The sequence below is a fragment of the Coptis chinensis genome, chromosome 6 (genome assembly GCF_015680905.1).
Source record: "Coptis chinensis isolate HL-2020 chromosome 6, ASM1568090v1, whole genome shotgun sequence".
NCBI classification, from domain to species: Eukaryota; Viridiplantae; Streptophyta; class Magnoliopsida; order Ranunculales; family Ranunculaceae; genus Coptis; species Coptis chinensis.
Genome location: NC_141461.1, coordinates 27222295 through 27235227, shown reverse-complemented (window position 1 = coordinate 27235227; position 12933 = coordinate 27222295). Strand labels below are relative to the sequence as shown.

The 12933-nt window shown below is 38.6% G+C and overlaps 2 protein-coding genes across 14 annotated transcripts; both read right to left on the bottom strand.

Annotated features, from left to right (window-relative positions):
* Positions 1 to 4521: 4521 nt before the first annotated feature.
* On the bottom strand, positions 4522 to 8021 carry LOC147492395 (protein NRT1/ PTR FAMILY 5.2-like). The gene is made up of 4 exons (XM_086565503.1): positions 7805 to 8021; positions 6517 to 6734; positions 5850 to 6415; positions 4522 to 5577 (listed from the first exon to the last, which is right to left on the bottom strand). The coding sequence occupies exons 1-4, from the start codon at positions 7911 to 7913 to the stop codon at positions 4689 to 4691; spliced, it is 1782 nt and encodes a 593-aa protein (XP_086421629.1). The 5' UTR covers positions 7914 to 8021; the 3' UTR covers positions 4522 to 4688.
* Positions 8022 to 8513: 492 nt separating this feature from the next.
* On the bottom strand, positions 8514 to 12541 carry LOC147492394 (meiosis-specific protein ASY1-like). 13 transcript variants are annotated; one of them, XR_015198382.1, is made up of 8 exons: positions 12290 to 12540; positions 12147 to 12197; positions 12041 to 12082; positions 11763 to 11887; positions 11606 to 11684; positions 10357 to 10565; positions 10155 to 10258; positions 8514 to 9210 (listed from the first exon to the last, which is right to left on the bottom strand). XR_015198382.1 is itself a non-coding variant. In XM_086565504.1 (5 exons), the coding sequence occupies exons 1-5, from the start codon at positions 12454 to 12456 to the stop codon at positions 9166 to 9168; spliced, it is 285 nt and encodes a 94-aa protein (XP_086421630.1). In that variant the 5' UTR covers positions 12457 to 12524; the 3' UTR covers positions 8514 to 9165. The 13 variants fall into 13 exon arrangements, 1 of the variants encoding a protein (XP_086421630.1); XR_015198380.1 differs by having other exon boundaries at positions 11606 to 11676; XR_015198373.1 differs by having other exon boundaries at positions 10346 to 10565; positions 11606 to 11676; positions 12290 to 12538.
* Between the last annotated feature and the right edge of the window lie 392 nt (positions 12542 to 12933).

The window sequence follows — 12933 nt, the reverse complement described above, 5'->3', positions numbered from 1 at the left end:
GTCCTAGGATGGCGTTGTAAGACGACTTGATGTCCAGGATGCTGAAATGCGTATTGAAGCTGACTTTGTCCTCTCTAGATCCCACTGAGATTGGGAATATGATATCACATATTGGGTCGGCTCTAGAGCCATTAAACCCGTAGAGGGGGACGATTGGATCGATGAAAACTGACTTGGGCAGGTTCATCTCTTGGACGGTATAGTAGAACAAAATGTCACACGAACTACCAGGGTCTATCAAAACACGCTTAACTGTCCAGTCGCTGATTTTGACATGGACTACTAGTGCGTCATTGTGCGGGAGGCAAACCTTGTTGAGGTCAGCCTCGATAAAAGTGATATCACCTAAACTGCGACCAGAGCTGCGTGGAGTAGGTGCGGCCTGGGAAGAGAAATAGTAAACTTCTAAAGGGCGCCAACACGCCTTCTTTTCTCTCTGGATGATGTTACCGAATTATCTGGGAACGTGATCATATGAATAGTTCTGTCATTGTCGTGATCTGATGAGTGCTGACGTCGCTCATGGCGTGAACGGTCTCTGGGACGTCCTCTGCTGCGGGAGCGAGCTTGAGCATTGTGACCTACGTACCATACGAGCCATAAGTTTATGGCGCAGGTCGCCATCGGTGATGTTGGTGTACTGTTTGATATGCCCTGCTTCGATGAGGTCTTGAAGGTAATGCTTTAGCCCCCAGCATGCATCGGTCTCATGACATTTTGCTCAGTGAAAATCCAGTAAGGCTTGTCAGGTCGATCTGCTAGTTGCCGCACGTCATGTCGGTAGTATGCAGCTCACTTGATCTTTTCCAGTATGTAACTGAGAGATCGTGTGAGGACAGCGAACTCGTGGTTGTTGTTTGTTTTGTTCCCCGATTTCTGTTCCTACGGTTTGGAGCGCTTTTTGGTAGGTGGGGTGTCGTCGGAGATCGCTGCTACTTCTTGGTCTTTTGTTAGGTTGTGACGTCTCAAGCTTTCTTGTAGCTTAATGTACTTGTCTACCCGAGAGTATAGCTCGGACAGCATTTCTGGACGCTCTTTCATCAGTGACCTGGAGAGGTCTGTGTTGCGCACTCAACAGGCGTTAGAGAATGCCAGTGTGGCAAAGGACTCTTTGAGACCGCTCTCCATGCACAATAGTTTAGCTTTGAACCGACCTAGGAACTGGCGAATGGTTTCATCTTCGCCAAATGATAGCTGAAAGAGTGAATCAAGATCAGCTTTCTTACGTCTATTGTGGACGTACTGACTAGCAAACATATCGATGAGTTGCTCGAAGGTCTTTATCAAGTCTGGCTCGAGTGAAAAGAACAAATCGAGTGAGCCATCTTTGAGACTGGCAGGAAATAGACGACAATGAAGATGATAGAGTGCCAGGCTTTGAATGTAGCGAGCTACGTGCTGACTAAGACACGCGCTGCCATCATACATCGGAAAACGTGGTTAGATGAAATCTGGAGGAGAAGCTCTACTCAGTACCTCAGCAGTAAACAGGGACGTGCGGTATGTCTTCAGCATTTTTTGGACTATCTCGGTGGCATCTTTCTTGACGACACTTTGGTCGATCCGTTGTGACAGTTCGTTAATATGTTGATTAACTTCGTTGATGTCGTCTTCTGCTAAGGTAGGAGGTGGATTCTGCGTGTCTACTTGCGTTCGAAGTATGACATTCTCCTGCCTGAGCAGGGTGATTTGCTCATTCATCGTTCCTAGTTGACCTGCTAAACTCTGGATTTGAGCTTCGAGGCTTACCATGCTTCGTGGTTTAAAAAGTTGTGAAGTGATTTCTCAAGAAATCGAGACCACAGACGGCGCCAATGTAAAGGAGCATTTTAGTTCACCTTTACATACAAGGTAAGAAGGAGAATGGGATTGAAGGTGGGAAAGACCGAGTTCGTTGACTAGCGAACTGCCTACGTATCTTACTCTCGATTCTTGGGGGGAGAGAAGAATCAGGTCTGACGTAGTTCATATGGGAAGTATTTATATGTGATGAAAGTGAATCTTCACCCAACACGTGTAAAGATCAGCACAAATGTAGGGTGGAGATTGTAGAGTCGTGTGAGAACTGTGCTAGTAGGTTTGCAATAATGATGGGGATTAGTAGTAGGGGTTAGTAGCTTGCGGCAGTGGTCAGTAGCTGGCAGCAGTGATTTGTGTCCGTGCATCCTTAGTCATGATTGCTTCTAAAAGGTAGGCTGAGTCATGATATGGAATAATCTGCGTAATGATACGAACTGTTCTAGAGCGACCTCGTAACTCGTGGACGCGACCTGGTGACGTAGGTCGGAGAAATAAGTCAGAGGTCGGTGTGGTATTTCCACCATACTGAGCACGTGCTTGATATTCCTGAAGGAGAATATCACTCCCTCACAGTTATGCTTTGGAGAACCTACCACGTACTATTAGAACCAAACTGAGTGTAAATACGATGCGAGAGACACATAAGGTTCATTAGTATCCATATAAGAGCCAACAACATTGTCGTTCTATTCAAGTAGATCCAATAACTGATCGAGGAATTGGACGGACGGACAGTAGCCAATTGGTTACACCCCCAAACTGAAAAATAAAAAAAAATAAATTGGGGGCGTGTAAAGTTGAAACATTTTTTTCCCAAGTTTTTAGATTCATTTAACTATTTAAGGATTCTATTAAATATCTTGATCAATTCAACTGAAGGAAAGCTTTAAAAAAACAACTTCTGAAAGAGATGCACTTAAAACCTCCTTCAAAGGAAAACAGGTTTCACCTTGAAATGAAGCTCACAGTTTGAAATCTCTCTTTTAGTGGACAGTTTTCTTTGATTCGACATGGTTTAGTGCAAAAATATTACCAAACAATATAATATGTCTTTTACTCTTATTAAAACTAAACAGTTCAAAATAGCTTTATAGAAACCATTTTCCTATCATTCAAACACGTAGGTAAAAACCCACATTGTGCATGATTTATAAAATCTTCATAAATCAGAAAAATACAAATGAAACCAAAAGAAAGTTTGTACAAGACTAACGCAATTCAAAAACAAAAGAGGTTAAAGATAACTTACCTGTTTCTTAATTTTTTTTATATCAAGATACTACTTCTCCAAAACTTTGATCAATCTGTGCACATTGGACTCTGAAGCTGGGGAGATTGTTGTTTTGGGCTTTATAGAGTGAAGTAAGTGAGAAGATAATGAAGACATTATGAGATCATTAATGATGTACAGATCAACTTATTTTTCCTCATTTCTTTTTCAAGAATTAGTCCTATATTGAATTACCAAGCAAGAAAAGAGTAACAATATCAAAATGAATAAACTAAAAATAAATTTGAAAAATGAAGGTCAAACTGGAGCTTTAAAAGGAAAAAACTGAAATCAGTTCAGTAGTGATTATTATTAGTCCAAGGATGACTGTAGAGTTGAAATGAATGTTGTGTGATGATTTTTTCTAATCTAGAAACACAAATATTTTGTTAATGATCAAAGAACAATGAGAAGTATTGAATCAAGTAGAAGAAGAGATGTAGAAGATGATGAGTTGAACCACGTTCTTTAATGGCTGCATACGTATCCTGTGAATAGGAATCAAACTCAAAGCGTAGTTCAACTATTCTATTTATAAGAATAGACGAGGTTCCCATCCAATTAGTGTTTAACTAGGAAACCGTCTCTTGTTAAGTCTCATCTTGACTCTTCTAGAAGCCCCATGTTTCCCAAGTCAAATAGGTCTCCTTTATTGACTTAAACAACAGAAAAACATGTTTAGGTTCGGAGTAGTAGTTAGTGCTATAAGCCTAGTAGTTGAGCTCCGGATTTGGAGTTCATAGTTCGAACCTGCTCCGAACCTAGTAGTTGAGTTCCGGATTTGGAGTTCATAGTTAGGAGTTGGTTATACGAACCTACTACTCCAACTAGTTCCAAAGCCCACGAACCTCCGCTTCTTGTCTCACTTCCGAAACTAGGAAGTGAGAGAATTTGGACTTGAAGTGTGTTTTGGTACTTTCTACCCACACCAAGACCATATCCGAGCCTTAAGAAGATGCTGCCACGTATTACATATCTATTTGCTAAAATATACACACACAAATATGATAGTGATACCTAAGATTTAAAGAGAAAATTGAAAATTTTCCTATTTGTCCCCCTTAATATCAGATAAGAAACTTGAGATTAAGGCTGATTATTTGTATTTTGGGCATCAAGATTACTGATTAACAGATATGAAATTTTAAGAAGATGCCCAAACATTTATTGCCAGTGATGCATTTAGAGGAACTCAGCGCCAACACCCCTATAAATATATTTATTAGAGGTGCTGCTTACAACCCAAACAACTTAATGAACTAGACAGTCCAGAATAAACATATTTCTGTCATGTATGATATTTTAGTAACAAATCAGTTACACTCACAATATTTTGTTCTGTTCCATTCTAATAGACACTGAACACCAGAATTGAAGTAAAACTGGGCTATACACAATACACAGCTAGATCACACTCCATCAATCATGTATATAAAACAAATAACAGAGGATTTTCCAACAAGTAAACCTCGGATTATTCAGTTCTTGTTGTAGTATTAATATTGTTCTCTTGTTCACATTATTCCTCGATACAAGAATATTTACTAGATTCATAATTCTCAATATTTTTCACCTTTGGAGGGTAGAGTGCTATAAGCTTCTCTTTCTAGTTTGACAGTCAACTTACCCCAGCATTTCTTTCTTGATTAGAGTCTTTAAAGCTAAACATCTCTTGCTTTTCTTTTAGTATTTCTGTTGAGTCAGCTGAGACCTCTGCTCTATAAACATAGAGCCTACTAACTACCAAGAAAAAGATGAAATTTACAATATTCAGAACTGCAAAGAATGCATAGTAGTAATCAAGATGAGAGGCATTGAGGTTATTCAGAATCCATCCTTTGTGATGGTGCCTTCTGGTGATATCAGACACTGTCGAGAGTAGGAAACTGCTAAGGAAATTTCCTACTCCCAGACTAGTTGTTGAATAAGAAGTCCCCAGACTTTTCATGCTTTCAGGTGCTTGGTCGTAGAAGAATTCAATCTGCGCAACTGCTAGAAATGCGTCAGCTACCCCCATAAGCACAAATTGAGGAAGTAATATGAAGATACTAAGAGGAACTCTCCCGCCATTTACCACAACACCATGATCTTTAGCCACACCAAGCCTCCTCATTTCTGTAAGAGATGCAGTTACCATGACTAAAATGTGAAAAATGAATCCCATTCCCATTCTTTGAAGAAGTGTTATCCCTCTCGGATTTTTAGTCCATTTCCGCATGATCTTTACAAAGAAACGGTCATATAAAACCACAGATATAAGCATTGTTAACGTCACGAATCCACTTAAGCTGGCTGGAGGGATTTGGAAGCTCTTTATACCTCTGGCAAGAGTTGTACCTTGCTTGACAAAAAGGGTGTTAACCTGAGCTACCATAGTACTGGGTATAAATGTTGCAATCAAAATCGGAAGCATGCATATCATTTGTGTTGTCTCCTGTACTTGGGTTACCGTACTTAGCATCCATGGATCGCATGAACCAGTTTTAACAGCAGCTTTGTTTAGGAATCTGCGTGGATAATGCATTGTAAGTGAACATTTGAAAGCCTCGTAGTTCAACCAGTTTGAGACTTTGAGTTGAGTTTAAATCTTGGACAAGTCTAGCTGACACTATATTTGATCTATAATAGAAGTATCGACAGTGTAATTGATATACCAAGTCAAGTTGCTAAGTTAGTTGAATCAAGTCAGACTTGTCCAAGTTTGAATTCATTTGCGCCTTTTTTATTATGTTCGGTATGTTATCCATTAGTAAGAAAAAACTGCTGTAGAAAAACTAACCTCAAAGAAGGTGTGGAATCAATCCTGTACTTCTGCTTTTTAGCATATTCAGCCATGTCAAGCTCATAAAGTTCTTTTGGATCACTTGGAACAGGTATCCTCCATTTCCTTATAGCAGCAACCAACACTCTAGACATACTGGTAAAGGGACTCCCTGTGGGTACCCTGTGTCTATAGAATGGTGTTCCAACTAAAAAGATCAATATCGAAATTGCCAGTCCAGCTGTTGTAAGCCCATAGCCGACGCTCCAACCCACATTGTCTTGTACATACACAAGGATGGTGTTAGCAAAGAGTGTCCCAAAGAAAATGCTGAATGTCCACCAATTGAAAAAGGAAAGCTTTTGAGTTTTTTCTTTAGGTTCAAAATCGTCAAATTGGTCTGCCCCAATAGTTGAAATATTTGGCTTGGTTCCTCCTGTGCCTACTGCTAGAATGTACAGCGCAGTGTAGAACACAGCTAATTGTAACGTCGATGCCCGCTTACAATCAGCTACGTCGGCTTGGTGACAAGGCGGAGCTCTCAGGGTAGGAACTGAAACTGTTATTGTGAGTAGACACATCCCCTGTGATAATGATGAAAGTGCTAATTATTTCAGGAAACTAACGTTGATATTTTGTACCATTTAGCGGACAAATTTATTCGTATCGGACCATAGAAGATTACCGAAAGATAGATAGCCGATGCAATGATGAACGTCCAATATCGACCCAGATGTGCATCTGCGACGTATGCTCCCAAGATAGGTGTCATCCATACCGTCCCAACCCAGTTGGTTACATTATTAGCAGAAGTAACTGTTCCTTGATGGAGCTTCTTTGTTAGGTAGAGTACCAAATTCGACGATATACCAAAGAAGGCCATACGTTCAAACACTTCGTACACTGCATCCATAAAAAAACATATTTTAATAAAATTAATCTGTACCATAAACAATAAAAATGCAAATTAGATTATTGTCAAATTTCATTCTGAGGGTAATCCAATTTCAGAGCAAATATGCTGATAAATAATGTGCGTAGTGTGATGTGTGAATGAGATAATCAATAGGCATGGAAATTGTGATGCCCCTCACCCACCATTCTCTATTTAAAAACACATAAAAACGTGTTAAAACATCCAACAACACATTTTTTATCTAGTGTTTTGACATTATGGTTCTCAGGTGGGATCCATTTATTCACTTTAGTCTTAGTGCGCTGTGACCACAATGCGACAAGACAACGCAATGGACTCAAAACATTCTTTCGGTTTAGGCGGTCGGAGAACCCATTAGCTTATCAACTCTTCATCATATGGTTTTGGTGCTTGTGCTGGTGACATCTCTACGAACGAAAAATGGAAATTAAGCATGTTTAGAATTTCAGTGTGTATTTGTTTGGGGTAAATAACTAATAAGATTAATTATGGGGCTGACTCCCTTATTATTCAGTGCAAATCAACATTATCCAATTAGGTAGTCCGAGTAGGAAGCCAGATCAGGTAATCAGGGTTGAACTTCGTAAAAGTGCTCAATTGCTCAGTAAGTAGTAGCTAAGATATACTTGAATGGTGGAACGGTTCACATGAGTGAACTAGAGCATATCTCTGCCTAGAAAAATAACAAAAAGAAAAAAATTAAAAATCTTAATAGACGCTGAAAACCTTGTCATTCTATAGTGTCGCCTGGGGAAACTTTCAGTCTCGCTCGTGTGACATGTTTAGGAGACGATGACATGATCTTGTTTCATACTCTGATAGCTAAGAAACAATTGACCTTTATACTGACGTACATACATTCAGAAACAAAGGCTGTCCCGAGTGTGAATGTGCTTGTGCATATCAGTGTTAAACAGAGGGGGCTGGAAGTTGAGATAGGAGTGATCTCACATTTGACATAATTAAGTATAGATCGAAGTGAATGAAAAATTAAAGAAGGTAGAAAAGTGGGAAGAATGAAGGATATATACCGTACCAACAACAAAGGAGCAAGCAGTCCACCCTCCACTCTTGGATCTAAGGACTGGGTTGCCTTTGATATCAACAGTACCATCTTGTGTAAACTCACCTCGAGCTTCTTCCATCGCAATTTTACCACCACCACCAACAACAATGATTCAAGAAGTAGCCAACGCCAATGTTATTAGTTGGCTTTTATAATGTCATGTCCTAAAACCCTGTACCCCGCTCTGTTATTATGAAATGACCCCACTCCATCCCTTTATGTATTAAAATGACCACTCTCCTACTACCATGGTATAGTGCACTTACGTACACTGATAGATCACCTTTTCTTATAACTTATATAAGTAGGCTTATTTACACTCAAAGATCACCTTTTCTTAGTAAGTGAAATGAATATGGTTCTTATCTTAATGCTATAATAATTATTCTACGTTTAACTGTAATAGCCATTTACTTCTGAAGAAAACTTATAATACTACAAAAAATTTAAGAGAACTCCGTCCATTATCACATCACAACTAAATTATTTATATTTTCTTTAGTAAAGATGACTACTAGCTGGCATGAGCAAAATCCTCATCTCACTTTTTCACCTACCCCATTTATCAATATTCGTAGCTCCTTATGAAGAATTTTGAGATTTAAGGATTACAAAATCCTGAGCATGGGACTATCAACCTCAGCACATTTTCATAATAATGAATGAAACTAAGAAAATGTTTTCAAACACAACACGGCTCCTATTTTTATTATACTTCCTGTAAGTCATAACTCAAAACTCCTCATACTGGGACATAAAAATTCAAGTACATCGGTGTCAATTAACAAACAAAAACGAGAAAAAAAATTCAAGCACCATTCTCAAACAACCATTCAGAATTACTTGTCCAAGCAGGGAGTAAGGTAACCCACTACAGAAGAGAGAAAATAGAGCAGGAAACAGGAAGACTGATCAGAAGTAAAACAGCAGGTGCAATCACATAGTTGTCCAAGCAATTCCAGGTCCCCAATTGGAACTGAATCCAGTAAACAAGTGTAGGCAACGTGAACATAAACCCAGAAAATTGAGCCACAATGCTTGTAAGTAGTCCAACGCGCACCACTCTGTCGTAATATCCACCATCATGTCACCTCGTGCACTAGAGATCTTAAAAATCAACTTGAGGGTGAAAATAACGAGGGTGGAGAAGAGTAATGTGACTACGCTGACCATAGAGCATACAATTAGACCTTCGGAGATATTAGGACAGTTGTATACATTTAGGATCGTTTACCAGGAAAGGGTTGGGATTAGTCCAAGCCTGCCAATCCATTGAGATTACGTATAACATGTACATAACGTTTAGTTGTATGCTGCCTTCAAGAACCGCTCTACGAATCCTCATGGTCATGACACAATGGCCTTGTTTCTTGATTCTGTTATAAAAAAATGCATAACATTATCTAGAATGAAAAGTTAAAAATGAAACAAGTATATCGACAAGGAAATATTGCAATGTTCACGTTCAGTCTAATGGTTACTGCAAACGAAATTTCAAAACTCGCTTCCTTAATTATAGAAAACCACTTATCCTCTTAACACCAGAGATTACTATCACACAATGTTAATTGACTAAGGAGTGAAAATGGGAACTTCACTCCCTTGATTAGACTATAAAACAGGTGTACACTTGTAGTTGTACAATGCACCCTGTGAAATTAAAGTGAGAGAGAGATAAAAAAAAAATAACACTAGAAAGATGCATGTGAGCATATCACTGCAGAAAACGAAAGGGTTAAGACAAACTGACCGGCCTTTGTCTAGCTAGTTTATTTGATTTCAAGGCTCTATACTTACTGAAACACATAGCTCAACTAGATTGAAGACAGAAAGGAGAGCGCCAGGAGGGTGTTGTTTCGGTTTAGAGAATAATGTGTAGTGAGAGTACAGCTAGCTGAGGAGTTATAAATAATGTGTAGTGAGACAGAAAATAAATAACACTAGCTGAGGAGTTATATTAAATAAGTACAGCTAGATCAACAACCAGGTTTCTTTTTCACAGTTATGCTTTTCCTACAATTGGTTTTGTAGAAAGTTAAAGCACAAAAAACTGAAAAGGGAGTAAAAATGGAAAGGGAACAAAAATATCAACTTAGAGCTTAAATTAGTAAAGAGCCAAATCAATGCATCAGTGGAACAGTTGATAATTGCTTCATAATCATAATGAGATGCCGAGATGGTGTAATTTAGAGGGGGAAAAATAAAAGAGAAAATGTCATCCATATTCCTTGGGGCAGTGTACAATAGGGGAACTAATGAGCTACCTCCAGATTTACCTTGGGGCAGTGTACAACAGAGAAAGTTCAAAGTTCAAACTAACCTCCACGTACATGTAATCTTCATTTTTCCTTTTATGAGTTGTGCTGTCAACTTTTCCCTCTGCATCCATCTATTTCATCACATGCTTAAATGTAATTCCACTCCCTGAAGAGAAATATCATAAGTGAGGACTGAGGACCATAAGTTTCTTAACTACTAGAACAATATGAGAACACTTGCGCCATGCAAAACCTTTCCCTTACTAATGGTGTAGATGTTCCTTCAAGCTCTTTATGGTACCTCTTCACTATCAGTTTGCACATGATTTCTGGGAAATTAATTCAAATTGAGAAGTTACAAACAAGACTAACTCTTTACCAAGAAAACAAATAAGAGTCACTTAATAAGTTGAAAGTTCTGAACAAAACGTTCCTTGTTATGTCCACTCTCTGCATTTGCCTTCAGCCAAAGTCTGCACAATTTCAAAAAAATAACTTATTAAAATCTCATCTTGTTAATTCACTATTATAAACTACTAAGAGCATCTTTAGGTGAGACACTATCCTAGCATCAAACACCAAATTTTCAATAATTTAGTGTTGTTTCATCTTCAGGAGAGATACATGTTGATGAAAACACCAAAAAAACACCAAAGCAAACACTAAATCGGCCAAAATTTGGTGTTTGCTTTGGTATTGTATCAAATCTCTCTCGTGGTTTTGGAAAAACCCGGGCGGTTTTTTGAACACCGCATGGGCTTAGGCTAGAGTGTGGGCTTCAATCACGCGGTTTTGCGAAAACTACGCAAGAGATTTGAAAAAAGAAGAAAGAAGAAAGTTGATGTGCGACACATTGTGCGGTTTCTGGAAAACCGCTTTGGCTTGGGCTTCTATGGTGGGCGTCTATGGCACGGTTTTAGGAAAGCTGTGTCACTGTGTGGGCTATACGGCATGGTTTATCCAAAACCACGTAATTTGATGTCAACTATTTGATATTGCTCGTGAAGTTGGTGGGTGTTTTTTAGGTTTGGTTCAAATATTTGGTGTTTTCTTGGTTTCTCTCCTAAAGATGTTCTAAGGCACTAATATGTTTTTTCTCTTCCTTCAATATCCTAGTTTTCCAAAACTACGGGACATTAGAAGCAGATCCAATGACTCCGAATTCTAAGCCCCTGAGACGCACTATAATCCCAAATCCCGGTCAATATTGTGAACCTCGTGTGACGATCTTCAAAACCCGACTCATTAAACCATCCAGCTCACTGTTTTGGATGAAAGATGGCAAGACCTAAGATATCTAATTTGGGATTCAACCGATCTTTGTTGCAATAAGAACTTCAAGAAAAAAAAATTGTTGGATTGTTTGAAATCCATAATGAAACTTAAGAAATTCGACAGCGGAAAAAGCAAATAATAAAAAAATAAATAAAGAAAAAAGTTACTTCAGATTATCTTTGATAGTTCTACTGAACCCTACCAAACGACATTCATGGAGTTGGGATTCAGGCTTTACCAAATGATACAATGACCTCCAAACTGAACCGCAAGTCAAGCAACTAATTCATGTCTCAACTGGTCCGCACTCTACATGACTAAAATTCGCTCACACACAGAAAGACACAAAAATGGAAAGTGGGATACAAACTAAAAAATGGTGATTATGTCTTTACCATGGAGATGTCTGAGAAACTTAAAAGAACAATAGTAAGTTCAACAGCGTCAATATGTTCAGATGTGATCAAGTCTGTCACTCGAGCTAACTGGCGTGTGTCCTCCTCAGCATCTTGTGTATCATCTGACAACAGAAGCAAAGAATCTTAACTGATCTCTTAGCATAATATGATGTCTTAGCTTTCTACCAAAAGAAGATTACATATATTAAAAAAAAAAAAAAAAAACAGAGAGGAAATTTAATGAAGGTTCTCCTTCATATGAACCAAATACTTACATTCGTCAAACATGTCATTGTCTCCACAAGAGCATTCTTTTCCTGCAGGAGAATTATAAATTAGGACGAAATATAGGAAGCCTACAAGCAAAATGAGAGATCTTACCTACTGGAGCCACAATGTACTGGTCCCCAGGGAAGTGGTTAGCGTAAGTCTCTACAACAAAAAATCATCAAGGGTGGCATTCAGAAAACGTTATTAAAGACCTAAGTGAGCTCCCTTGCAAACACTATGGAAGCTCCTGATACCTTTCCTTAGTGAACATAGACAGCTTCCTATGCTCATCATAAATGCTCCACCAGTGATAGCTTGTGACGTATTTAACTAATTAACTCAGTGATAGCATTTTTCAGCTTTTAAAGACTTGAAACATAAACAGGTTTTTAAACATACCACACTCCCCCCAGTTCTTCATTTTTGTTAAACTTCCCCCAGACTCACGGCAGAACCAAAGCAATCAGGTTTGACCGTGATCTTGTAGTTTGAGCCACATGTAATGTCCTGACTCCTAAGTACCTTTGGAACATGAAATTGAAATTACACAAATAGCCCTCGACTCCTTCAATACAAAAAAGATATTAGTGACATGTGTCACCATCCTATCAACTTAATCCAATGGCATAAATCATCATTTGAAGTTACCATTAATTTTCACCAATTCTTTCTTCAGATGTGTGTGGGGGTTTAGGTACTACAAATTTCTTTAAATACAGCAGGACTACTAATAAAGTTTCTATGCCAATAGAAACCGAAACATTCATGCCAATAGACATCCCACGAGCAAGATCAAGAATATTGGGACTTTTCTTTCCTGAGTTGCCATTTTGTTGTGGAGTATTAGTGTTAGAGGTTTGATGTAAAATACCATTGGCATCGCATATCTTTTGAAAGC

Bases quoted from the DNA above. Each gene is read 5' to 3' on its own strand.
- LOC147492395 (XM_086565503.1), bottom strand. From the start codon at position 7,913: ATGGAAGAAGCTCGAGGTGAGTTTACACAAGATGGTACTGTTGATATC. The intron at 6,735-7,804 runs GTACGGTATATA...TTATGGATGCAG, and splicing joins TGCTTGCTCCTTTGTTGTTG to TGTACGAAGTGTTTGAACGT. The intron at 6,416-6,516 runs GTAATCTTCTAT...TCATTATCACAG, and splicing joins CATCGGCTATCTATCTTTCG to GGGATGTGTCTACTCACAAT.
- LOC147492394 (XM_086565504.1), bottom strand. From the start codon at position 12,456: ATGAAGAACTGGGGGGAGTGTG. The intron at 12,198-12,434 runs GTATGTTTAAAA...TTTTTGTTGTAG, and splicing joins GAAGAACTGGGGGGAGTGTG to AGACTTACGCTAACCACTTC. The intron at 12,083-12,146 runs GTAAGATCTCTC...ATTCTCCTGCAG, and splicing joins GTACATTGTGGCTCCAGTAG to GAAAAGAATGCTCTTGTGGA.